The 26,814-nt window shown below is 38.8% G+C and overlaps 1 protein-coding gene across 7 annotated transcripts in view; it reads left to right on the top strand.

The window, feature by feature from the left end:
* The window catches only part of ehbp1 (EH domain binding protein 1), a 315,890-nt gene that overhangs the window by 81,056 nt on the left and 208,020 nt on the right, over positions 1-26,814 (top strand). For all 7 annotated transcript variants that reach the window (XM_052011163.1, XM_052011159.1, XM_052011160.1 and 4 more), the window contains 2 exons: positions 10,753-10,934; positions 20,349-20,488. In XM_052011163.1, the coding sequence (XP_051867123.1) occupies positions 10,801-10,934; positions 20,349-20,488 (274 nt within the window). In that variant the 5' untranslated portion in view covers positions 10,753-10,800. The remainder of the gene's footprint in view (positions 1-10,752; positions 10,935-20,348; positions 20,489-26,814) is intronic.

The following is a 26,814-nucleotide window of genomic DNA, read 5'->3' as shown; positions in this document are numbered from 1 at the left end:
TTTGCTTTCATCTCCCTCTTTGGACTGTAAATTTGTCTTTCTCAGATATATTCAATGATAAAGGCTCCACAGATTTCTAGATAGAGAATTCCAAAGATTTATGATCCCTGAAAGAAGAAATTCATTCTCAACTCCCTTATGTTTATAATTTTTCGATTCCTTCAATAGGCGAAATGTCTCCCCAGTATCTACCCTGTCGAGCCCCCTCAGAATCTTATGTTCTTCTAAACTCTAATTAGTGTTGGCCCTACCTTCCTTCATAAGACAATCCGTTCATCCCAGGGATCAACCTGATGTACCTTGTTTGAATTGCTTCCAATGCAAGTATATCCTTCTCTAAATTAGGAGATCAAAACTGTTCATGATACTCAATGGCAGTCTCACCCACAGTTGTAATGAAGTTTCTTTTATTCCTCGCCCTCCCTAGGCTATCTTTCAGCAATGTCACCCAAAGTGTATCAGTTTCCATGTGTAGTCTGTTTTATATGACTTTACTCTTATCCATGAATTATGCAGGATTAGCAGAAATTTCCTCCATGTAATAATTGGAAACATTGAAGATACAGGTATTGCCTTTGGTCCCTGTCTCAAACTTGCTACCAGTTCCATCTCTTTCCACAGCAACTGAACCAGTCTGTGACATTTGATATTGAGACTAGCTTCATGTTAACACATTTGTACTATCGGAGAGTGGTGGACACAGCTCAAAATATGACGAAAACCAGCCTCTCCTCTATAGACTCTGTCCACACTTCTCGCTGCCTCGGTCAAGGAGCCAACATAATCAAAGACCCCTCTCACCTGGGACATTCTCTCTTCTCCCCCTCCCGTCGGGCAGAAGATACAAAAGTCTGAAAGCACGTACCACCAGGCTCGAGGACAGCTTCTGTCCCACTGCTTTAAGACTATTGAATGGTCCCCTTGTACAATAAAATGGACTCTTGACCTCACAATCTATCTTGTCATGGCCTTGCACCTTATCGTCTGTCTGCACTGCACTTTCTCTCTTTCCACAGCAACTGAACCAGTCTGTGACATTTGATATTGAGACTAGCTCAATATGTTATTGCTTTTCCCTTGTACTGACGTAATGAAATGATCTGTATGGATAGCATGCAAAACAAAGTTTTTCACTGTACCCCGGTACGCGTGACAATAATAAACCAATTTACCATTACTAAGGCTGCCATGTTCTGTCTCCACATTGCTACCTGACTCTGTCTCTTTCTCAGCTCAACTGCTGAATCGCTCCACCACGTCTTTGATTTCAGTGGAATTGGCAATACCAATGCACTCTTGGCTGGTCTCCCTCATTCTGCAGGAAACTGAAGGATATCCAGAACTCTGCTGCCTAGTTCTTAATTTACATTCCCATTGCTTCTTGTGGAGTATTGCCTTAGTTTAATGACATTTTGATTCTTATTTCCAGCTCCCACCAGAGCCTTGCATCTCCCTGTCTATAATCTACTTTTGCTCTAAAGCCCACGCCCTAATGCCCTCCTCCCAACAGTGCGACCTTACTATTGATTCGCCTTCAGAGGCCATATGTTCAGCTGCCAAAATGCAAAACTCTGAAATTCTCTGCTTAATCTCTTCACTTCTCTTCTTGTCTTCTAAAGTGCTTTTTAAAACTTGTCACATTTTTGGTCACCTATCTTGTGTGATACTTGTTTGGTGTCATTTGACCTTTTAGTTTATAACTTCAAGTATTTTAAGTTCCATTAGTTATAAGTATAGGTCTGCATCATAAACAACTAATAGGCATTGAATTGCCAATTGTATTGAGAGAGTTTGGAAGGTGGTAGATAAGACAAGTGAAAAATTTGCAGTGGTAGAAGAAAAGGAATATTTCTTGAATTGGCTTATGCTTACTGTAAAGAGAGCTTTCCTGAATATGTAATCTTTGTATGCTTGGCTTAATTGTGCTTGATAGTGATACTATTTGCCTAAAGTGGAAGATAATCTGTTACCCAAAATTAAAAATTAAACACAAAAAACTTCACTAAATCCAAAATATTTGCTGCTCATTTACTTCTAAGTTCACCATTAACTTTGTGCTATATGCACGTTTGGTATTCATTGGAAGAATTTTTCTTCCTAGGCGTTTTCAATTCTTTTTGTTAAAAGTATATAAGGTGAGTTTTTTTTTGAAATGTAAGTTAGATTGTTTAAAAAGAGCTCAGAGTTTGTCAAGATGCAGTGGAGGTCTTGGATTAATGTTGCCATACTTAGAGTTCTTTGTTCTTTGCAAGTGGAAAATGCTTTACTTAGGTCAATTAATGTGATTAATTAAAATGTAGCAGATGCAGTTGAATAAACTATTCTGAGGAATATAGAATGCATTTTTGGTACTGTGAGGTAGGCCAACTGTTATTGTTAACACCTGAAACAGTAGCTGCCTTTGTGTGGCAGTTGACAGTGCAGATGGCCAAAATGGTTCTGTGGTTCAATTTGACAGGCCTTACCCAGAACTCCTGGATAATCCAGCCTGGTACAGTGGAAACAGGGTGGTCTCACTGTCCAAATTCAGTTTTTAATAGGATTATGGGTGATAATCCAAGGCACTGCAGGTCACGTGAAGTCTACTGACCTCCTTATTCTCTGGAGAAATAAGATTGTGTTGAATGGACTTTGACACTGCATGTTCTGCAAAGTACTGTACTTTAAGATTTTTGGAGATAGTGACAAATGACTTAAATATATTCAAGGTCAGAATGGTAAATGTTTGAATTTGAATACACATGGCACTCTGTCATAATCCCACTTTACAATAAAAGATATAAAGAGGCTAGTATAAAAATAGTAAAAAATTAGCCATCATTGTATTACTTGAGTTTTTTAAAAACTATATATGTATCAAATTAGCATGCCATTAAAATATTATTAAAGCTGTAAAATGTAATTTCATCTTGTCTTAATATCTAAAATGGAAGTACTGCCGTCATTTAAAAAAAATGTTGCCTTATTCCAGTGCTTACAGTTCGATGTTCTGGATGGCACCAAGCTCTGTTATCCTTGTGTTGCATGACAAGTGACATTCTGAATAAAGGGGAAAACTCCACCTCTTTCCACGCTTCCTCACTGTCCCAACCCCGACATAAAACGTCACCAATCATCATTAATAGTCAAAACTTGGTAACATACATTTGTATGACAACATATCTTGTCACACCATACCTGTTTTGTAATTTAATACATCATTGTAATGAAAGGTAAATTTTGTTGCAAAGAAATGACTGCTAAATTTGTTCTAATTGTGGGTCAAATTTTCTTGAACAACAAAGTTATCTACTTCTGCTTATGACTTGTCCATACTTCTCTTATGCACCAGTAACCCAAAAGCCTTTGATTTTCATAGTGTCTTGTTGTTACTGTTTTTTTTTGATGTTTAATACTTGTGACCAATTTTAGCATAATCTCTATCCCCTCATCACCCGGTTCAGAACATTAAACTTGACCAACTAGATTAGTAGAAATATAGGAGGTTGCTAGACTGGAAAATTCCACAGGCCCATCTAGCTTGCTTTCATCCTCTCTCAGAAATTATATCTCATGTGTTTCTCTAAAGATACATGCCAATTTGACTTCTCAGAAAAATAAATATTTATTGAAAACATCTTTTCATCTTATACCCATACCCATTTGATCTGTTATCCTGCAGGAATTCCTGATTGATTCTCCTTGGAGGTTTTTCGTTTTAGTACCTCCATATTATCTTCTATAAATATTTTCTAGCGTCCTGGCTCTGAGAATCTGTACACATATTTTATTCTTTAGATCCTTAATCATTCTAGTAACTCTTCTCTTCCCTTCTGCAGCCTATACTATTCAAATCCCTTACCTAGTTTGTCTTTTTCAGTATCTTCCCCCTAATCCTATAATCCCTCTGCACATTTTGAATTCCAAAGACATGGTTTTGCGCTTTTTTGTATTAAGTAAACTGCTTCAACCCATCTCTCCACTACTCACACTTACTTCGTGTTGACCACTCATTGAATTTTCTCGTGCACACACACACTTTAAAATGAAATTAAAACCTTTGTGAGTTGATAAGATACTAACAGGGCACTACCGGTCTTCTGCCATAATGATGACAGTTTGGGAAAGTTTAAGTTTGAGGGTGGCACCGAAAGCACAGTGGAGGATCAGCTGAAAAATACGATGATGCTGGAGGAACTCAGCAGGCCAGGAAGCATCCGTGGAGAAAAGCAGGTGGTCAATGTTTCAGGTCAGGACCCTTCTTCAGGACTGAAGACAGGAAAAGGGGAAGCCCAATATATAGGGGGAAAAGCAGAGCAGTGATAGGTGGACAAAAGAGGGGAGGTGGGGTGGGCACAAGGTGGTGATAGGTAGATGCAGGTAAGAGTGATAGGCAGGTGCGGGAGGGGAGGGGAGAACAGATCTACTGGGGGATGGGTCAAATTCACTGATGCCCACAGCTACCTTGATTACAGCTCCTCGCACCATGTCTCTTGCAAGGACGCTATCCCTTATTCTCAATATCTATGCGTCTGCTCCCATCATGAGGCTTTCCACTCCAGGACATCCAAGATGTCCAATTTCTTTACTAACCATGGCTTCCCCCATATGGCGGTTGAGAGAGCTCACACCCGTATCTATGCCATTTCCCGCACCTCTGCTCTCACCTCCACCCCTCCCAGACCCAACAGGGATAAGGTCCCCCTTGTCCTCACATTTCATTCCACCAGCCTACATATCCAACACATCATTCTCTGCCACTTCTGCAATCTCCAACGGGACCCCACCACTAAGCATATCTTCCCCTCCTGGCCCCTTTCTGGTTTTCGCAGGGACTGCGCTCTCCGCGACTCCCTAGTTCTCTCCTCCCTCCCCATCCATCCCGCTCCCACTCTGGGAACTTTCCGCTGCCCCCACCATAGGTGCAACACCTGCCCCTACACCACCTCCATCCAGGGACCCAAACAGTCCTTTCAGGTGAGACAGAGATTTACCTGCACCTCCCTTAATATCATCTACTGCATTTGGTGCTCCAAGTGTGGCCTCCTCTACATTGGTGAGACCAAACACAGAGTAGGTGACTGTTTTGCAAAACACCTGCACTCTGTCCGTAACCGCGATCTGCATCTCCCTGTTGCTAGTCACTTCAACTCCACCCCCCCGCTCCCCAGTCCATCACAGATATGTCAGTCCTCGGCCTCCTCCACTGCCAGGAGAAGTCCAAGCGCAAACTGGAGGAACAGCATCTCATTTTCCATCTTGGAGTCTTGTAGCCTAACGGCATGAACATTGAATTCTCCCACTTTAATTAATCCCCAACCCCAACCATGCCTCTTTTTTTCCCCTTTCCTAGCCTATCTCTCTTTTTTCTACCCCCTTTTTTACCTCCTTGCCTTTGACCCATCCCCTGGTGGATCTGCTCTCCCCTTCTCCTCTGCACCTGTCCATCACTATCTTTTACCTGCATCTGCCTATCACCACCCTGTGCCCACCCCGCCTCCCCTCTTTTATCCACCTATCACTTCTCTGCTTTTCCCTCCTGTATATTGGGCTTCCCTTTTTCCTATCTTCAGTCCTGAAGAAGGGTCCTGACCCAAAATGTTGACCACCTGCTTTTCTCCACGGATGCTTCCTGGCCTGCTGAGTTCCTCCAGCATCATAGTGTTTTTCATCTTGATTCCTGCATCTACAGTCCTTTGTTTCTCCAGTAGAGGATCGGCTGTTCTTTCTGGGCCTCTGCAATGACATTGACACAAAATGCTCCTTGAGTATTTCTTCGATGCATGAGGCTTGAATTGGCTTTGTAAGTCCACAAGTTGAGTGAACCCACAGTCTTTAGTTTTGGAGATAAGAATACTATCAACTGTGTAACATTCATGTGTATACAAGTTAACCTGAGCTGTCAGTTCTTCAAATGATGGCCTTGGACCAATTAGATGCCTTTGTTGTGTTACAATTGAGAAGAAAATGACTCATGGGATCCTTAACAAAATAAAGAATCAAAATACAAGATATTCACAGTAATTTGAGTGAAGATAAAATGTTCTATTTTCTTTGAACAGAATTTGACCAAGTCATGTGACATCATAATTAAAACCTGAAATTATGGATGGTGTTTGTCCCTACTGGTCCATATTTCGTTTCTAAAATTGGTCAGGATGTTGTGCTGAATACTAGGAGAGATCACTGGTTTAGCATATTCATTCTGGTGTGCCCAATCTAGGAGAATGTGATGAAATTCTAGCTCTGACCAGTATAATTAATTTTATTCAATTAAGTTGTCATGATGGTATCATGTTTCACGAGTATTGTGTGATGGCATCTGGTTTAAATTTCCATAATGAACCATGTACATGATTATAGGGATCTAATTTACCTCTAATTTTGTGAATAGTTGGTATGTATTCTTACTTATACAATCTCCACATACAAATAGGAATGGTTGTCATCCCACAAGGGAAACATCACCTCGGGGCACTGTCATTTCAATAAATTCACGTAAATTTGCTGTTATTCTGTTCTTTGGTTATTGATCTACTCTTAGAAGCTCTACTATAAATTGAAACCTTTTTATCTTGTACATTACCAGTAGTCATAAAGTGTTCTTTGTAAATGAAACAGATAACTTTGGTTTAGGACACATTTGGAGTATTGTATGCAGTTCCAGTTACCTCACCATAGAAGATGTGGAGGCTTTGGAGAGGGTGCAGAAGAGGTTCACCCAGGCTATTACCTGGGATAGGTGTATATTAGGTATAAAGGAGAGGCTGGGAAAACTTGGATTGTTTTCTCCAGAATGTTAAAAGCTGAGGGCAACCTGATAGGAATTACATAAAATCTTGAGAGGCACAGATTAAGGTGGATAGTCTTTTTCCCCAGAGTGGCAAATAAAATATTAGAGGGCATGGATTTAAGGTGAAGGGGGAAAAGTTTAAAGAAGATTTGTGAGGCAGTTTTTTTACACACAATGGTAGGTGCATGGACTCGCTGCCACGGCATGTAAGAGGCATTTAGACAGACACGTGAACATCAGGGAATAGAGGGACACAGAACCTTGTGCAGGCAGGTGGGCTCGGTTTGGATTGGCTTTTTGGTCTGTGCAGATATGATGTGCCGAAGTGCCTATTCCTGTACTGTACTGTCTGTGTTCCGAAGAAATGAAATTAATCATTTTTCGGTTTTAAATATTACAAGCAAGGGGTTTAATTTGTTACTGGTGCAAACTTTCTGCCTTTTATCGTCACTTCGTAGTTATCAATGTACCATTCACCTAAAGAGAACTGTTTTTTCCAGGAGACATAAAACATGAGGACCAAACCTCCTGGAAAAATAATAGCAAATTCACAACACATGCTGTTTTAATGTGCAAACCATGGTACCATGTTCATGCAGAGAGGAGATATGCCATGAGTTATAAATTTCTGCACTTGCTTGGTTGATTTCATGTTGGTGCATTGTTCACACCAACAGCACCTGCCCCTTAGCCTCAGTTTTTTTTCTAAGAACTTGTTTGAATCTTCACATTTATTGCCCCTTTGGTACAATATGTTAGGGCTCATAATCATAATTGCTGAGGGAAGGCCAGTCAACCAGTCAAAAAGGGGCCAATTTAATTTGTCAAATTTTCATTCTGTTGCAGTGCATTTTTAGAGGTTCTAAAATATCATTTTTTCAGTTCTAAAAATATAATTTTTTTCATGATTTCCTTTATAATTTTCTTTCTCTCAATTCAGTATTAATTTTGTTCTGCTCCTATATCTGGTTGTGCTGTAGTTCACTTCCTTATCAGCTCTTCTGCTTGTTTCCCAAAACTTGAATCTCATTGATTAAGGGAGACTGACTATTGGTCACAGCATTCACAGATGTTCCTGATTGCCATTGTACTTTCTGAGCCTGTATAAGTATACACTTTCCAACAGTTTGCTGAACAAAATGTTGTTGATCTACAGGAAAAGATCTGATTGATGTGCACTGACAGAAACCTTGCTGTAGCTGACTTTCTCTATTGAGAACCTAAATGGGTGGTGGTGATTGGGTGCAGGAACTCATCCTTACTACATCCTTATTTGCATAGAAATTGGACAAGATTTGAGGAGACCATTCTCTATGTGTGATCAACTGCAGCAGCTCTCTTTCTCCCACCCCCTGTTCCTGTAGTGCATTGGCCACCAGTTAAAAATGGCAGGATTTATTGCAATGGTTAAAATTCTCATTACTTGACTATAAATATTCAGGATGGATAGCCTGCTCTTTAGTTAAACAGGCTCAACAGATCATAAAATGCACAGCAATGCAGCTGTTCCCTTTGTATACCCATGAGGAACTAGGTCCAATGTATGCTGCTTAATAAGTTGTCTGTATTATCTTGCACAAATCTTAAAGAATTACTTTCTTCCCCTTTTGCTGTGGATTGCATTTATACTGAAATTGCACAAAGGGATAGGAAAAAAGTGACCTGTGAAAATTGTTATTGAATTCAATACATTGAGTATTCTAGTTTTGATGTAATGGTGATGCAGTGCTGCCGTTTTATCTTGCTCTTTTTAACCATGTAAAAGCACCTACAAAGGGTTTTCTATTTATTTTTTGCATTTTCTCACATGATGAAATTACTACCTTTTGAAATTGCATAGGTCAAGGTTAGCAAGACTGTGTGCAATTCCCAGGCAGAACCTATTGTTGAAGTAAGCAGTTGGTATTTTAATACAGCTTTACCAGGTGTGAGAATGCCTTAGATCTACAAATTAGCACCTTAATAGGGCGTGCATTCCAATTCATTCACGGTTTATTAAATTAGCCATTTGCATTGGTTTTGTCACTTACAACTAAGCATTAATTTGTCAAAGGTTTGGCTTTGATAGTGGAACTCCTGGAAGTAGTTGTCTTTCTGTGAAGTAAAAGAACTGAATAGAAATCTGCTTCTCCAGCAGGTGATCAAGACTTCTGAATAGAGAGAGAGAGAGAGGCGCACGCACACACAACACACACACACACACACACACACACACACACACACACACACACACACACACACACACACACACACACACACACACACCTTGTAGAATGATAGTTACAATTTAAATAGCCACAAGTATTCACAGAGCAGCTGAGTTGTTTTAAAATGCTGCATTTAAAGCTTTAAATGATGGCTTCTTGTGTGTTATGTTGTAAAGGCCAAGTGCTGAGACTCTCTTTGCTTGCCAACTTATGTTACATTGCCATGATAAACACCTTTGTGCTCCAGTTTTTATATTGATGCAATATGAAAGCTACACTGTAATTTGCCCATTAATTTTTTTCCCTATTGTGTTTGAAAATTTGTTCATAATGGATTCACTGCACTGAAAATATCTAGTTAATTACCTTGAGTCTGTTGAATTAAACAAAATAGAATGAATGCTTTATTAATCATCCGTACAAAATTATTGCATAAAATTGACTTTAAACAAAAACAAGATAGAGTAACAATCTATGCTACATAAGATGTAATGAGCGTTGTTTAAAGATTGGAGGCAGCATGCAACCGTTTTCAGTCCCTTCAACTACTGATAGTGAGGTACTTAACTATATTGGCAGTAACACCATAATGATAGCAGTATTGTAATAAATTGATGGATCTTTATTGTACAGAACTATTTAATTTAACAGGTTTTTCAGAACCTTAGGCATTAATCACATTCACTGATTGACAGTGGCAGCAAGGGAAAAGAGCACCTTTTATTGTTTGTACTCATCCAAATCTGTTAAACCTAATTCTGTAGAGAGTATTTGCATATTCTGAAGTATTTCTTCTGAGTGGACTTAATCCTCGAGTGTTTTGATGCATTTTTATATTCATTCTTAAGGTATCTACATGCACTATTAGTTTCTGTATATGCAGTCAGGCATAATCTCTCAGATAAGGATGGTCCTTGAACAAGACTTTCTATGAAGGATGGCATGTTACATTTCTGACTTATTCTACTCAGCTTGTATAATAACTGAAATGTCAAGTACTGTCTAGCAGAATATCTGAAATATATGCCTGCTAGCAGTGGACATCAGTAAAGGCAGTAGATGTTTCCAGAATGTCAATTATGTGTTAAAAGCCTAATTTTGTACTTAACATTGTTCAACATTTTTTTTTCAAGCTAAAATGTACTACTGCATTATTTTTCACTTCAAGGTGTGCCTACATGCTTATGATACTACTAAATTTTCAGTGTTGCAGCTTGCAAACTGATTAAATCTGAATGCAAAACTATTTCTATTTAACATTTCCTTTTGTTCCTAAATCTGTTTTGATATTATGGTCATTGATTGTATAAAGAGCATTTTTAGAATAATTAGCCATTATAATTATATACTGTTTATTTGGTGTTTAAATATTCCAGATTTTTAAAAACTTTGCAGACATGAATATTTGTGATTCAGTTTTGGAGAAGTAAAGTTCATAAAGGTTGGATCACTGATTCACAATTACTACATTCAATTATCACAAACACCAGATACTTGCAAAATATGATTGAAGATATTAATAATTTATAATTAAGCCTTCACTCAGACAAGTTATTGGTGATTAAGTGCTTAAGACCAGAGCAGTGTATTTACAATATGTAAATAAGGCATGTTAATTTGTCTCCATTTCTTTCAAATACCAACATTTTATTTTCCTGTTTATTTAACAAAACTAGGTTATCAATTTGATGGAAATATTGGTTCATGTACACGTGTGTATTTTCCTGTTAAGCTAAATTCTGTTCATTAATTTTCTCTTTCTTCTTTTTCTAGGAGTCACCTTCGGGCCGTAGGAAAGCCCTCGCCACCAGTAGCATTAACATGAAGCAGTATGCCAGCCCCATGCCCACACAGACAGATGTAAAGCTGAAATTCAAGCCTTTATCTAAAAAAATTGTTGCTGCCACACTGCAATTTTCTTTATCTTGCATTTTCCTGAGGGAAGGCAAAGCAACGTAAGTCTCAGATTGATTGAACATTTGCTAAGTTGCTCTAGATGCAAGTTATATCCAAAGTAGTTTCTTATCCATTCAGTTAAGAATAAGACATGAGAGCAGAATTAAGCTATTTGGCCCATTGAGTCTGCTCCACCGTTCTATCATGGCTGATTTATTTTCCCCTCTGAACCCCATTCTCTTGTCTTCTCCTTGTAACCTTTAACGCCCTTACTAATCAAGAACCTATCAACTTCTGCTTTAATTATACCCAATTATACCCAATGAATTCCACAGATTCACCACCCTCTGACTAAAGAAAATCCTCCTCATCTCTGTTTTAAAGGGACGTCCTTCTATTCTGCAGTTGTGCCCTCTGGTCCTAGACTCTCCCACTATTGGAAACATCCTCTCCATGTCCACTCTATCCAGGCCTTTCAATATTCGGTAGGTTTCAATGAGATCCCCCTCATCCTTCTAAACTCCAGTGAGTACAGGCCCAGAGCCATCAAATGCTCCTCGTACGTTAACTCTTTCATTCCCTGGATCATTCTTGTAAACCTCCTCTGGACCCTCTCCAATGCTAGCATAATCTTCCTTAGATATGGGGTCCAAAACCAATTTGATATTACAGTACCAATTTGATATTACAATTTACAGTGAGATACTTATGTATTTAAAGTGAAAAATATTTATTTCATTGGCCAACTCCAGAAGAAATTATTGAGGATTTTCATTTTAAGGGCCATATTTGCATAAAATGCTGCAGATATATAAAACTGTAATGAAGAAATTTAGATTATTGGCACTAAAGTTTCATGGTAATTTGCAGTGTTCATTGTAATTATCATTTCACAAAGCATACCATTGAGCATTATTTCTTGGATTCATTAATGCTTGTTTATCAAAGTACTTCTGTGCAAGTTGGATAAAAGAATGATTTTAAAATCAAATCCATCCTGTTGGTAAACCCCTTTGAAATTATCATACTATCTTTTTGTTATTGGAAGTGTTTCAAGTAATTTCGTTCCTTCTAAGTTATTGTAAATCTTTAGAAGGGGATAAAGAAAACATGTTTCAACAATGGATACCATGTCATTTTTTCCTCTCTCGCTCTCTCTCCTTTTCATTTCTCTGATCTACCTTCTTTCCCCTCTAGATCCCTGCCTTCCCTTAGAGTTTTCTGTGAACTCTCTTCCTTCTTTCATGACTCACGTTGCGCTGCACTTACTTTTTTAATGGTGAAGACTGGATAGAGTACGTCTGTATGCATATTTCTGAACACAATTCCTTCTTTACCCAGATGTTAGGCATACATTTCCCAGTCAGGTTCACTGCTTTGTGCCAACTATAAAGGTAGCCCTAGCTGTCGTTAATCCTCATGACCATCCAGGGACCTAACCAGCTTTTCCAGATCAGGCAAAGATTCACATACACCTTGCCTACTGTATTCAGTGCTCTCAATGTGCTCTCCTCTACATCAGCGAGACCAAGCATAGACTAGGCAACTGCTTTGCCAAACACCTGTGCTCTGTCTGCAGTGGCCATCTTGAGCTCCTGGTTGCATGCCACTTCAACTCCCCTTCTCATTCGCACACTGACCTGTCAGTCCTTTACCTTCTTCACTGCCACGGCGAGGCCAAGCACAAACGAGAACAGTACTTCATATTCTGCCTTGGAAGTCCACAACCCAATGATATGAACATAGAATTTTCCAATTTCAGGTAACCTGCACCCTCTGTGTTCCTTTTTCTCTCCTTCTGATCCACCCAGGTTCTCTCACCCTCCCCCCTTTAATCCAATCCCACCCAGCCTCCCGTGACCCAGTTTCATTCCCCTTCTGCACCTGGTTCCATCTGTCTATAACCCACACACTTAACCTACTGGGTTTCTATCCCTATCCCAAACTGATTCTATCTGCCCATCACCCCTCCCTTATCTGACTCCACTTATCACCTTACTTATTTATCAGATTCCATAATCTGCAGGCTCTTCTGTCCACACCTTGCAACACCTGTCTCTAGCTCCACCCTCCCCTCCCTAAACCTGGCTCCATCTGCCCCCTTTTTTTCCCCGTCTTTCTGCTTTTTCCTTTCACCCACCAGCTGCCATTTCCCAACTCCATCCCTCTCCCTCTCCCACCTGGCTCTTGTCTGCCAATCGTGCCCCACCTCACCTGGTTCCACCCATCACCTCCCAACACCTCCCTCACCCCTCACTTTCACCTCTTTATTACTGGCTTTCTTCCTTCTACACTCGCAGTGCCTGATGCAGGGTCTTTACCCAAAATGTTGACTATTCCTTTGTCTTCACAATTGCTGCCTGACCTGCTAAGTTCCTCCAGCAGTTTGTTTTTTGCTTCAGATTACAGCATTTAGAGTCTCTTCTTGGTCCTTAACCCGCTATTTTTTCTTCCTTCTGTCCATAAAACAATGATTTGAGCATTTGGACGCTAAGCTCTTCAAACCTATGGAATATTTCTTTTTGATATTGTGGATGTTCCCTTCTATTGGGTATCTTTTTAAATTCTGCATTCCAAATTCTGGCATGATTTTGTGGTTATCTTCTTCTTAGGCAGTCCCTCAGGATTACAGATGACTACTTGCTTCCACTCCAGCATTGTAGTTTCTGTGGTGGCCAATGAGGCCAATGTAGTAACTGCAGACTCTTCCACAGATTGAGCAGCTGGTGATTCATGGGGTGGGTGGGCAGATAGTCTGTGAGGTGGTCTGTTTCTTTTGCTGCTTATGCAAGGCTCTAAATCCTACAGATGCATGGCCTCAGGATTGTTAATTCCACTTTGACTGCTCTTTCTCCACTTTGAATGGTCATAGACCAGAGGTTCCCAGGAGTCGGTGGGAACTTTGCATTTCTTCATTGAGGCTTTGAGCACATCCTTGAATATTTTCCTTTGTTCGCCTGATTTTTTGTCAGGCATGCGGCCTATCTGAAGTAGCTGATGGAGTGTTATTTGGGCTTCAGTATATGGAGTCAGAAATCCATAGCATCATTGCCCACATCTGGGAAGAGGAGGATATCGCATTAGACATCAGAGATGCTGTAACTATGATCACCTTCAAGAAAAGAGACAAGTTCAACTGTGATAACTATAAGAAGGGTCTCCCTGCTGTCTGTCACAGGGAAGGTCTTCATTAGGGTCCTCCTTACCTCCACCTCCCAAAACCACGGATTTTGATGTGATATCGCAATCAGGTGCAGAGACTTGGGAGAAAATGAATTGTCTTCATGGAGTCATACAGTGCAGAAACAGGCCCCTCAGGCCTCTGTCCATCCTGATGATCAAAAAAAAAATCTAGGTCAATTCCATTTACCACCACTTGCCTTCTATGCCTCAGTGATTCAAGTGCTCATCTCAATATTTCTTAAATGTTGTGAGAGTACCTGCTGGTTATGAGGAGTGTCTGGATAGACTGGTTTTCCTTGGTATAGAGAAGGCTGACGGATGTATACAAAATTATGAAAGGCATAGATTGGGCAGATAGTAAGAAGCTTTTCCCATTGGTAGAGATGTCTAAGACCAAAGGGCAGAGGTTTAAGGTGAGGAGTAAGAGATTTATAGGGGATCAGAGGAAAAATTTTATTCACCCAGAGAGTGGCTGCAGTCTGGAATGCGCTGCCTGAAAAGGTAGTGGAGGCAGGTACTCTCACAGTATTTAAGAAACACTTGGATGAGCACTTGAATTGCCAAGGCATAGTAAGCTACAAGCCAAGTGCTAAAAATTGGGATTGGTATAGATAAGTACTTGGTCAGCATGGACATGGTGGGTTGAAGGGCCCTTTTCTAGGATCTACAACTGTACAGACAAAGGATCTCAGAACCAATACCTGTGGAACAACACTGGTCACAGGCTTCCGATCACAAAATCAACCCTCCACTTTCACCTTCTGCCTCCTATAATCAAACCAATCTTGGACTCAATTTGCCACCTCGCCTTGGATCCCCGTTGGCTTTAACCTTGAGGATCAGTCTCCCGTGTGGGATCTTCTCATAGGCTTTTCTGAATTCTATGTGAACTACATCAACTGCACTGACCTCATCGATACATCTTGCTACTTCCTCGAGAAAATCAATCATGTTAGACAGACAGGATCTCCCTCTTAGAAAGCCATCCTGACTATCTTTCATTAGGCCCAACATTTCCAAGTGTAGATTAATTCTTTACCTCAGAATTATCTTTCCTACCACTGACATTAGACTTAAAGGTCTGTAATTACCCAGTTTATTGCTGCTGCCCTTTGTGAATAGAGATAACATGTTTGCTGTCCTCCAGTCATTTGTAACCTCACTTGTGGCCATCAAAGGTTTAAAAATTTCTGTCAGGGTCCCAGCAATCTCCTTCCTTGCCTCTCATGGCAGCCTGGGATACATCTCATCAGGCCCTGGGGATTTGCCCAATTTTAAGATCACAACATCTAATATTCCTTTTTAATGATAACATGTTCTAGAATTTCACTGTTCCCTCTCCCTGAATTTTCCAACCAGAATATCCTTCTCCTTAGTGAATACAGATGAGAAGTGTTCTTTTACGACTTCATCTGAATCCTCTGGCTCCATGCACAGATTGCCATTTTGTCTCCTAATGGGTCCTACTTTTTTCCTGGTTACCTCTTCCCCTTAGTGTACTGATAAAATGCCATAGGATTTTCCTAATCTTGTCCACCACTAATGTTTCCCACCCCCCACCCCCTTTTTTTTTGTTAGTATCCACCCATACTTTCTATACTCTTCAATAACCCTAAACAGCCAAACCTCCTTGGACTTGCTGTCCTTACCTTTCATCTTTATATGAACATGTTGGCCCTGAACTCTAACTCATTCACTTAAGAATGACTCCCACTTGTCAGATGTAAATCTACCTGCACATAGCTGTTCCCAGTCTACTTTTGCCCAGTTCTGTATTCTGATATTGAAATTGGACCCTTCATTTCCCCCTCCCCCACCCCCACTCAATTCAGGGCTTAATTTCTGGACCTTATCCCTTTCCAAATACCTTGAACCTTAGATAAATAGTCACTATCTTCAAAAACTCTTCTGACATTTCAACTACTTGCCTGGCTACATTCCCAGTGATTAGGTCCAGTACCGCCCTGGCTCTAGAAATAAGATCCAGTACTGGCCTTTGTCTAGTGGGATATATCTTCTTTCCATTATACATCTAATTGGTTTATTCCATATTTTTTATTCTTACCAGTTAATTCTTCTCAGTAATTCTCTTTTTTTTCTCCAGAGTTTTTTTTTGTTTCTTTCTGTTAGTATTTGAATTGATGGTATTTCATTTACTGAATACTGGTTGCATCAACAGTTAACTACATGATAGAATTGTTTCCGCTTACAAACATGTCAGGATACGTTGCCTCTGAGTACCTATTTTACAATGGGTCCACTGTATAAATGTGCTAATTTTTAACACTCCACATGATATGTTGTTTTTGATCAAACTGATGGTAAAATGTTTGAAGATACCAGAGATTATCAGCCACTTATATTCAATTTTCTAATTGTATTTCAATCCAATCTTCAATCAAAAAGCAAACAACTGCAAGTGCTGGAAACGTAAATAAAAGCACAAAATGTTAAGAGTACCCAGCAGGTCAGGCAGCCGCCGCAGAATGAAAACCAGAATAAAGTTTCAAGCCAATGACCGCATGAGAAATTAGGGTAAAAATAGAAATCAAACATATTTTCAGTTGTAGAGAAAGGGGAGTGGTGGAGAAAATGAAAGGTATGTCTGTGAAAGAGTGGAGGCTAAGATTGACTGAAAGGCACAGGAAGTGGTAATGCTGGCTGAGAGATGGTGGTGAAGGCTTGTTAATTGCAGCTGATCTTCCTTGATAAGCTGTCAATTGAAGATGAATGAGGACAGGAGAGAGAGAAAAACAACAAAATGCTGGAACTGAGATACAAAATACTCCAATTACTGGAAAACTGAAATCTGTTAAAGGGAATGCTAGAAATACCCATCGGGCCAGGTAACGTCTGTAAAGAGAAATAAACTGGGTTACGTTAAAGATTGATGACCTTTCCTCGGAACAAGCTAGTTCTGTAAGAAAGTGAAAAGATTTGTTATTTGAAATTGTTAAATTCAATGTTGAGTGCATGGGGCTGCAACTTGCCAAGAGGGAAGATGTGATACTATTCTTTGAGCTTTCGTTGAGTCATAAGGCACAAAGCCACACGTTGGAGCAGTGTGGAGAATTAAAGTGACAGACAACCCCTTGTGGACTAAATAGAGGTGTTCTTAAAAAAGCAGTTACCCCATATGTTAAAGTCGGGTTTATTGTCATATGCATAAGTACATGTATGCACAGGTGCAATGAAAAACTTGCAGCAGCATCACAGGCACATAGTATATAGGTAGCATTCACAGGAAAAACATAAATTAAACACAATTTTTACAAGCAAGAACACAATTAGAACAAAAAAAATAAAGTCTGTTTTAGTGCAAAGTGGTCATGGTGTTGTTAAACTGTAGTGATTAGGGTTTTGCCAGTTAGTTCAAGAACCAAATGGTTGAAGGGAAATAGTTGTTCTTGAACCTGGTGGTTTCTTCAGTGTAGAGGAGACCATATTGCAAGTGTGTGGTACACTAAATTGGAAGAAAGGCTGCTTCACCAAAAAGAATTGTTTAGATCCCTGGGTGGTGTGAAGGGAAGAGATAAAAGGGCAGTATTGCATCTCCTGTAGTTCACGAGAAGGGAAGTGGGTGTTGGTGGATATGGAAGAATGAATCGGAGTTCTGGAGGATATGTGCAGTCGGTATAAGGGGAGGGGAAGATGTGATGGTGGTGTTATGTTGATGGGGATAGAAATTATTGAAGATGATCCATTAAATGTGGAGGCTGATGGAGTGGAATGTGATGACAAGGGGATCCCTATCCTTGCTGTCTGTTGGAGGAAAGAGGTTGAAGGCACAAGTGTGAGAAATGGAGCAGGCACTGCTGGGAGTGCTGTCAATTATAGTGGACAGGAAGCCACAGTTTTAGGGAAAAGAAGATGTCTTGGAGCGCAGAATGTGTCGTCATCACAATACAGATAACAGAGTTGGAGAAACTGAGAGAATGGAGTGGAGTCCTTGTCAGAAGCAGGGTGCGAGTGAGTTTAGTCAGGATTGTTGTGGACGTCCGAAGGCTTGTGATAGGAATTGATTGCTAATCTATCTCTCATCAATGTCTTCAAATGCTACTTGATTTAAAATTTGAGTATTATAACTTTGGAATTTAATGCTAACCTAGTCATTGACCAAAATGGCGTGCTCGTGGGCATTTTGAAGTTGGGGCTGATTCAATTGTTAAACAGGCTTGTTTTTATGGATGTCATTAAATAGCTGCTATCCATTTAAAAATAATATCTTTTAAAAGTGAATAATAAATCATAGCAGGTATTTTACTGTGGACTGTGATCATTTTTGTTGAAAATAACTTTGTGAGTGAAATAAGGAAAGAGTATTCGGAAATAAAGGGAAGAATTATGCTCATAATATTATACTTGCAAGAAAACTTCAGATGGTGTTGAAGAGCATGGTGAATAGGTGTTCAGGTTAGAATGCTGCATCAACTGTTTAAAAATAAATGGATGATTGAATGTTCTGCATGAATTTGGTATGTTTGTTATTTTGATATGCACTTAGAAAAACTGTAATAAATTTCAATGAAGTGTCGAAAAGCCATCTTTCAGGGAGACCAAAAGTGAATGTATATTGCAAGTTGCAGGTAACCCTACAACTAAAGTGTTTTTGTCCATTTGTTAATTTATGCCAGACTGTTTGAAGTAATCTTCAGACTGGGTTATCGATTTGTGTTATTTTGTGATCTGTTGTTTTGGGAGCCTTATCAATTACTCTTAAACTAACTTGAGTAGTTGTTGCTTCTTACAACCAATATCTGTACAGTGGATAAACTTTTTTTTCACAGTCTTTACCTTTTTTTTAATCTGATAAGACTTTATTTTTATTGCTACCTGTAATCTGAAACAATTCTGCAAGTACTGTTGTGTAACTTGTTAGACATCCATTTTAAATAATAAACATGTCTGAGAACCATTTAAATGATCTGCATTTGTTAACATTTTTGTGGGGCTTTGTATTCATTAAGGGAAGGAATGCTGTATCCGACTACCATGATCAAATAGCCCCAGATTTCCTCAAAATTCGGCTTCAGGGATTCTGCTTCACTCTTCCCTGTACTTTTAGTTGTGTCTGATATTTTTAGTTTTGCACATCAGTCATCTTGATGGTTTCTCTGCGAAAGAGACTAGTTTAACGTTGAACCATGGATACGTTTATGTAAATATTATTGCCCAGTTGTTGGCTGGTGTAACTGGCTGCAGCCTAGCTACTGACAGAGCCTGGAGTTGCAATCACTCCTTCCTCCTGCCCTCTTCCCCCAACATTAAAAGTTCATATAGATAGATTTGTAATTCTTTTCACATAGCCATTGAGGGAGGACAATGAATGATTCCACAGATATGCCTTACCAAGCAGAACAGCATACAGAGGTATCTATAAAGGTCCATACTGGGTCTTCTCATTCTGATATTTTTAGGAGAAACTTATATTTGTTACATTTCATAAGTTTTCTCCCTTCTATTGCTAATGGATTGTTTTGACTGTAGTATGTGTAATTGGGCAGGAGAAATATTTACTATAAATGTCTCCATCACATTGAAAGCACTTTTCAGTTTTAAGTTAGGAGAATCTCAGTATCAGACAGTTGCATTGCATTTGAACATTTTCTTTTGCCATCTTTATCTCCTGACAGCATTGATTCCTTGGTGCAGAGTTCTATGGACGTTGGTTATTCCAGCAACAAGTAGCTATTATTCTTACAAAAGTTGCAAGTCTGAAATAACAAAACTCTGGGGATATTCAGCAAGTTAGGCAGCATTTGTGAAGCTGTAGTCATTGATCTGTGGAGAGATCAATAGCCTGTCATATAGTTTATTTGTCTCTTGAAAGGTGCGATCAGACTTTCTGGGTTTTTTCAGTTTTTTTCCATTTTTATTCATGTGTGAGCATCGACAGACCATTTCTGTTATCAATCAAAATCGATCCCTTTCTCATTTACTTGAGACATTAGTGATTCATCAGAATCAGATTTATTATCACTAACTTAGAGCACATGAAATTTGTTGTTATCAGATAGGAATTGGGTGTTGGTATCCTGGGTGGCTTCTTCCTCACTAATAAATGGAGACTGATACTGATTGCAGTTCCCAATCTCTTGCTCCGGTTTTAGATGCGTGAAACAGTACAGATCAGTTATCAAACTTGTGTGGCACCTATTCCATCATGGTCATTCTCAGGCAATTGACTTATTAATGTGGTGAACCAGTATTAAAAGATAGATGTTGACTTTGTCAATGAACATTCTGAAATATGTCCACAGCTTTTCATTAGTTATGTTTCTGATAAACAGGGATGAGGATATGCAAAGCCTGGCTAGTTTAATGAGTATGAAACAAGCTGACATTGGAAACTTGGATGACTTTGAGGAAGAAAATGAAGATGATGAAGAAAACAGAGTGAATCAAGAAGAAAAGTCAGCAAAAATTACAGGTTTGATCTTTTTAATAATACCCTTATGTTAAAATACCTGGAAAGAAATTTGTCATTTGACAATTGCTGGTTATTTTCCCCACAAAAGATTACTGCTGAAGATTTATTAACTTTGTTTTTTTGTTGTTTAATGTTTTTCAATGTTTAATTCTAATGGACTTAGTATGTTTAACTTTTTCATTTCAATCATTATTGACGCATTTTTGAAAATGGTTCTGAGGAGAAAAGTGCATACTGTTTCCCAGAGATCATAATGGATTCAGTGGTGTGATTTTTAAGATATATGACCAACAAGTTTTTTTGTTGTTTTCTTGCACAATATTGGGTTTTGTTGCATATTGTAATATACCTTGACATGCTCTCTTTAACATTCTTGCATTTTTTGATTGATTAGGATTTTATGTCAGATTGTTAACTGTTCACGTTCTACACGGTCACGTAGAAAATTATATGAGGAGTTGTTAAATGAGCTGCATTCTCTTCCCTAGAATTTAGCACGAGGTGAATGGATTACAATTTTTAAGTTACTATAGGGAACTCATTGATAGGATAGATTGAGCAAAACCATTTAAAAGTCTGCAAACATCTTCAGCAATAAGTGCCATTAGGTAATCTATTTCCATTTGCTCTTGAAATACCCACCATCACAGAAGCCAATCCTGATTAATTCAGTTACTTCCACAATATATTGAGAAACTGCCGAGAGCACTGGATGGAGCAAACTCAGAGAACCTGACAGCATTCTGACTATAGTGCTGAAGATGTGATCCAGAAATAGCCATTCCTTTGGCCAAGTTACAATATAGTTACAGCACAAGCATGTACAGGGCAATTTGGAAGCTTTCTCAGGTGTGTCCTGTCCAAAAAAATGCTGGATAAATCCATCCTGGTTGATTCCCACTCTTCCATTTTACTCTCATTTATCAGTGAAGTGAAGGAAGATGCCATCAACAGTGCAATCAAGTGGCATTTATAGCCCAATAATGTGCTCACTGATGTTTTTTCAGAAGCACATCTCCAGAAACCATTGTAGCTTTGGGCCAAATATGGACAAAAGAGCCGATTTCCAGAAATGAGGTGAAATGATAGCCTCTGCCATCAAACCAGCTTTTGACTAAAGGTGACATCAAGGAGCCTTTGTAAAACTGAAGTCTGTGGGAGTTGAGAAAAATTCTCCACTGGCTGGAGCTGTTTCTAACACAAAAGCAAATGGTTGAGTGTTTTGGAAGTTAATCATCTTGGCCCCAAGGTATTACTTTAGGAGACATAAAAAAAGACTGCAGATGGCAGAAATCTGGAGAAACACACAAAAGGCTGGAGGAACTCAGCGGGTGTGTATTACTTTAGGAGTACCTGAGGGTTGTGTTCCATCTGGACAACATCGAGAAATGGGCTGCTAAGTGGCAAATAGCTGTTGCACTGCAACATGCCACCCAGGGATCATTTTCAACAAGAGAGCATCGAATCGCCTTTCCTTGACATTCAGCAGCACTTATATTGCGGAGTCTTGGGAGCATCAATACCCTGGGCTTGCCATAAACCAAAATATATTTCTTGATGAATGAAGAGGAGTGAAATTGGAGATTATTTTGATTATGTAATATTTAGCTGTATTGATGAAAAATACTTGGTAAACTTTTCTGTGCTTGTTTCTTCAAAACAAAACTGCAAGTCTGTCTATGCTGAGTATTAGAAATTTGACAAGTTCAACTAATAACTAAGTTTCTTAGTTTCAAACCTGGTACAGTTATGGTCACAGCACTTCATTGTATTGTTGACAAAATTTGCATTTGTTTCTTTGTTGGCTCACATTGAGACAACAATCACATCACTGTTCTGAAAATGTATTTTTGAACTGCTGTTGCCCTAACTGCTTTGAATAATAAGACATTGTGATCTCAACATTAACTTCTCTCAACCTTTAAGAGTAGTTTTTGTTGGTATTTCATGATTGGTTGAGTGATAACAGTTTAAAAGGAATTTAAATTGCTGATTGTAATACAAATTTGTCCTGCTACAATAAGTTCATTCATCAAGAAGCAATTTGCCATCTGACCCATAATTTAGCAAGGAAACTAGCTTTCCAACAAGAATCTAACAAGTTCAAGGTGTGCAAAATATTTGTGACAAGTGTTTGCAGTACAATGAGTTGCAGTGTTATTTTCTAAACATCCCTTAATTTGAAATGCAACAGTGCTGTGGAATTGCTTGTGTCTTGCATTTCTTGGTACAGGCAGTCTCCGGGTTATGTAAGGTTTCCCTTCCTGAGAACTGCCTGTAAGTCGATTTCTCTGTAAGTCAGAAATGTCCATTTTCTGCAGTAATCCATATCGTATTGCTCTGTATACACATATAATTCTTTAATTTCATTGAATAATTACCCTAACACTACCCATAATTAAAATCATGGAATATATAATGTAATCAGTCATTAATGAATACTATGTTCTTTTTTATTATTATTGCCAGCTTGAAAATTGCTTTAGAAATGTGTGGGAGAATTTGCGTAGAGTCGGATTTCTGTAAAGCACATCATTCGTAACCTGGGGATCCCCTGTATTTCATGCATTAACATGATCTAAAATTGTAAATTAGTAATTCTAAATTAGAAAGATATAATTGATTGTTAAATGTGATTTAACATGCTGTTGTACAAAACTGGAAATAGTTTATGAATTTTTAAAACCTTGAACACATATTAAAATAATTAACTATCATATTCCAATTAACAATGCTTGCTGAAGTGCATAATTCTGTGTTTCTCAATGTGAAAATTCCTCAACGTGCTATTCCATTGATATGACATGATTCCTTAATTACTTCTTGGGACCTGAAAAAAATTGTGGTGTCAAAATGCTGAGCAAGTGTCAGGGTCGCACTACTGATTGGAAGGCACAATAAGTCCTAATTCTCCATATGAAAAGGAAAGTAGAAATTCATGATGCAAAAAAATAAGTGACTCTAATTTTACAAATTGAATAACTAGCCCTATAATAATAAAAGGTAAAGGAATGCTGCAGCATTTGTAGGCATTGAAAGTTGCAAATAATAATCTGGTGTTTCTAAAAAAAAACAAAATGGTTGCTGTTCCTTCACCAGAAATCTATTTGCATTTTTGATTTGATATACTGAGCCAAACTTGAAGTAAGCTGACAAGTATTTTTCACTTGACATGGCTTGTGTCTGTCCAAGAAACAAATTAATTCACCTTAATCTGAAAAGAGAAGTGTTTTTAATTTTTACTTGTTTTTATTTTGACTTGCTTTTATTTTGTATAACTATTTGTGGTAACTAACAATTTCTCTTGTTTCACAAATATTTACATAGCATATTTATTCCCTGAGCATCTGTCAGAGAAGTTCTAATGATGTGTTAGTGTTAAATGGCTAAGGAGGAGTTAATAAAAAATAGAATATTTTTGTTTTTCTTTCTCTCTCATTTTAACAAGCTCCTAACATTCACAATTTAGGCTTTACAAGTAAGAGCTGACTAACTTGCTGGAGCAGTATTGGTGATAATAGAATTAATCCTAAAATTAGCCACTACCTGCTGAGGAGGGCTGGTGGGAGAAATACAGACACACACACACCTCTTGATGTCATGCAGTTATTTATTCCAACAGGAGTTATTCTGTATAGAAATATGGTGCAGAACAGCCTTGACTCTTTTTTTCTTCAAGGAATTTAAGGCCAGTTGTAATGCTCCCATATCTGTAGTGGCCAAGATCAGTTGAATGCACAAACCAAGAATCTTAACATAAGAACATAAGAAATAAGAGCAGGAGTAGGCCATCTGTCCCATCGAGCCTGCTCCGCCATTCAATAAGATCATGGCTCATCTGGCCGTGGACTTTTCCCCATAATCCTTAATTCCCCTACCAGTTCCATAATTACACATTCTCTTCCAGTTCTATAATTTGGGAGAATCCACTGAATCCATTGATCCCACTGAACTATTTAAAACTCTCAAATGGGTAGAATTGTACAGTTGTTTCCCCTGATTAGAGAGCTTACAACCAGGAGTAACCAGATGAGTCTTGGAATAAGGGGTTGCTATTTGGAACTGACTGAGAATTATTTTTTCACTCTTGGATTTTGAATATTTGGATTTTTCTGCTCCAGAGCATTGTTTATGTCCAGTCATTGAATTTACTCAAAATACAGGAATTTCCAGGCACAGTAGGCAATGAGTGATAAGAAGATAGAGTTGATATGGCATTCAACCATTATCTTGTTGAATGGCAAAGCAAACTGGAATGGCCTCATCGTCTGTTGTTGCTTTTAGTTACATTTGGCTCACTGCCAAAATATAGTGAGCGTTCACTCACAAAGCCATTGTAGAATATATAAATTTGATTTTGAGAGGAATAAAAATTGCTCAACATGCTATTCCATTGATATGACATAATTACCTCTTTGGACCTGAAAAAAATTTTGGTGTCAAAGTGCAGACCAAGTGTCAGGGTCACACCAACTAAATGGAAAGCACAATAGGTCCTAATTCTCCATGTGGGAAGCAAAGTAGAAATGAATGATGCAAAAAAAAAATCAGTGACTTTAGTTTTGCAAATGGAATAACTAGCCCTATAGATCAGATTTCAAACCAAATAGTGCAGGCTGACGGTAATGGTGAAGGGAAGTTTAGAGGGTTACAGAAAAAGACAAGGTAAATAAAAGGTAGCAAAGTGGGTAATGATAAACCAAGGTCTGTCAGGACAGTGCATACAATATAAATGTACCTCCATAGAAACCATAGAAAACTACAGCACAGAAAACAGGCCATTTGGCCCTTCCAATCTGTGCCAAAACATTATTCTGCTAGTCCCATTTACCTGCCCCCAGCCCATACCCCTCCAGACCTCTCTCGTCCATGTATCTATCCAATTTACTCTTAAAAGTTAAGAGCGAGCCCGCATTTACCACATCAGATGGCAGCCCGTTCCACACTCCCACCACTCTTTGAGTGAAGAAGTTCCCTCTAATGTTCCCCCTAAACCTTTCCCCTTTCACCCTAAAGCCATGTCCTCTCGTACTTATCTCTCCTAATCTAGGTGGAAAGAGCCTACTTGCATTAACTCTGTGTATGCCCCTCATCATTTTGTAAACCTCTATCATATCTCCCCTCATTCTTCTCTGCTCCAAGGAATAAAGTCTTAACATGCTCAATCTTTCCCTGTAACTCAACTCCTGAAGACCCAGCAACATTCTAGTAAATCTCCTCTGCACTCGTTCAATTTTACTGACATCCTTCCTGTAGTTCGGTGACCAGAACTGCACACAATATTCTAAATTTGGTCTCACCAATGACTTACACAACCTCACCAAAACATTCCAACTCCTATACTCAATATTTGGATTAATAAATGCCAGGATGCCAAAAGCCTTTTTTACAACCCTGTCTACCTGTGACTCTACTTTCAGGGAACTATGTATCTGAACTCCCAGATCCCTTTGTTCCTCTGCACTCCTCAGTGCCCTACCATTTACTGTGTATGTTCTCCCTTGATTTGTCCTTCCAAAATGCAACACCTCACACTTGTCTGCATTAAATTCCATCTGCCATTTTCTGGACCATTTTTCCATTTGGTCCAGATCCCTCTGCAAGCTTTGAAAGCCTTCCTCGCTGTCCTCTACACCTCCAATCTTAGTGTCATCCGCAAATTTACTAATCCAATTTACCACATTATCTTCTAGATCATTGATATATACAACAAACAACAATGGCCCCAACAAAGATCCCTGAGGCACACCACTAGTCACAGGCCTCCAATCTGAGAAACAACCATCCACAACCACTCTCTGTCTTCTCCCACTCAGCCATTTTCGAATCCATCAAACTTGAAGGCTGTTTATCCAAATGCATGAAACAAATTAGATGAATTAATGGTACAAGTAGAAATAAATATGTATGATTTAATAGTCATTGCAGAGACATGGTTGCAAACTGACCAAGGTAGGGAATTAAATATTCCAGGGCATTTACATTTTAAAGAGACATGCAAAGTGGAAAAGGGAAGAAGACACACAAAATCTGCCAAAACATAAGGAATGAGTTGCTGAAAGAAATTAGCATGAGTTCAAAATGATAAGTTTTTGAGAAATTAACAGTATTGAAAAACTAAGTTTAACAGTATTGAAAAATTAAGTTCCCAGGATCTGCATTCCATGGTCTTGTAAGAGATGTTTATGGAAGCAATGGATGCATTGGTTGTCTTCTTCCAAAATTCCATATGTTCCAAAATGGTTCTCACAGATTCCAAGGTAACAAATGTAATCCCACCATTTTAGAAAGAAAAAATTGGGCAAATTTAGACAACTTAACATTGT

The sequence above is a fragment of the Pristis pectinata genome, chromosome 3 (genome assembly GCF_009764475.1).
Source record: "Pristis pectinata isolate sPriPec2 chromosome 3, sPriPec2.1.pri, whole genome shotgun sequence".
NCBI classification, from domain to species: domain Eukaryota; kingdom Metazoa; phylum Chordata; class Chondrichthyes; order Rhinopristiformes; family Pristidae; genus Pristis; species Pristis pectinata.
This window is presented reverse-complemented; position numbering and strand designations above follow the sequence as displayed.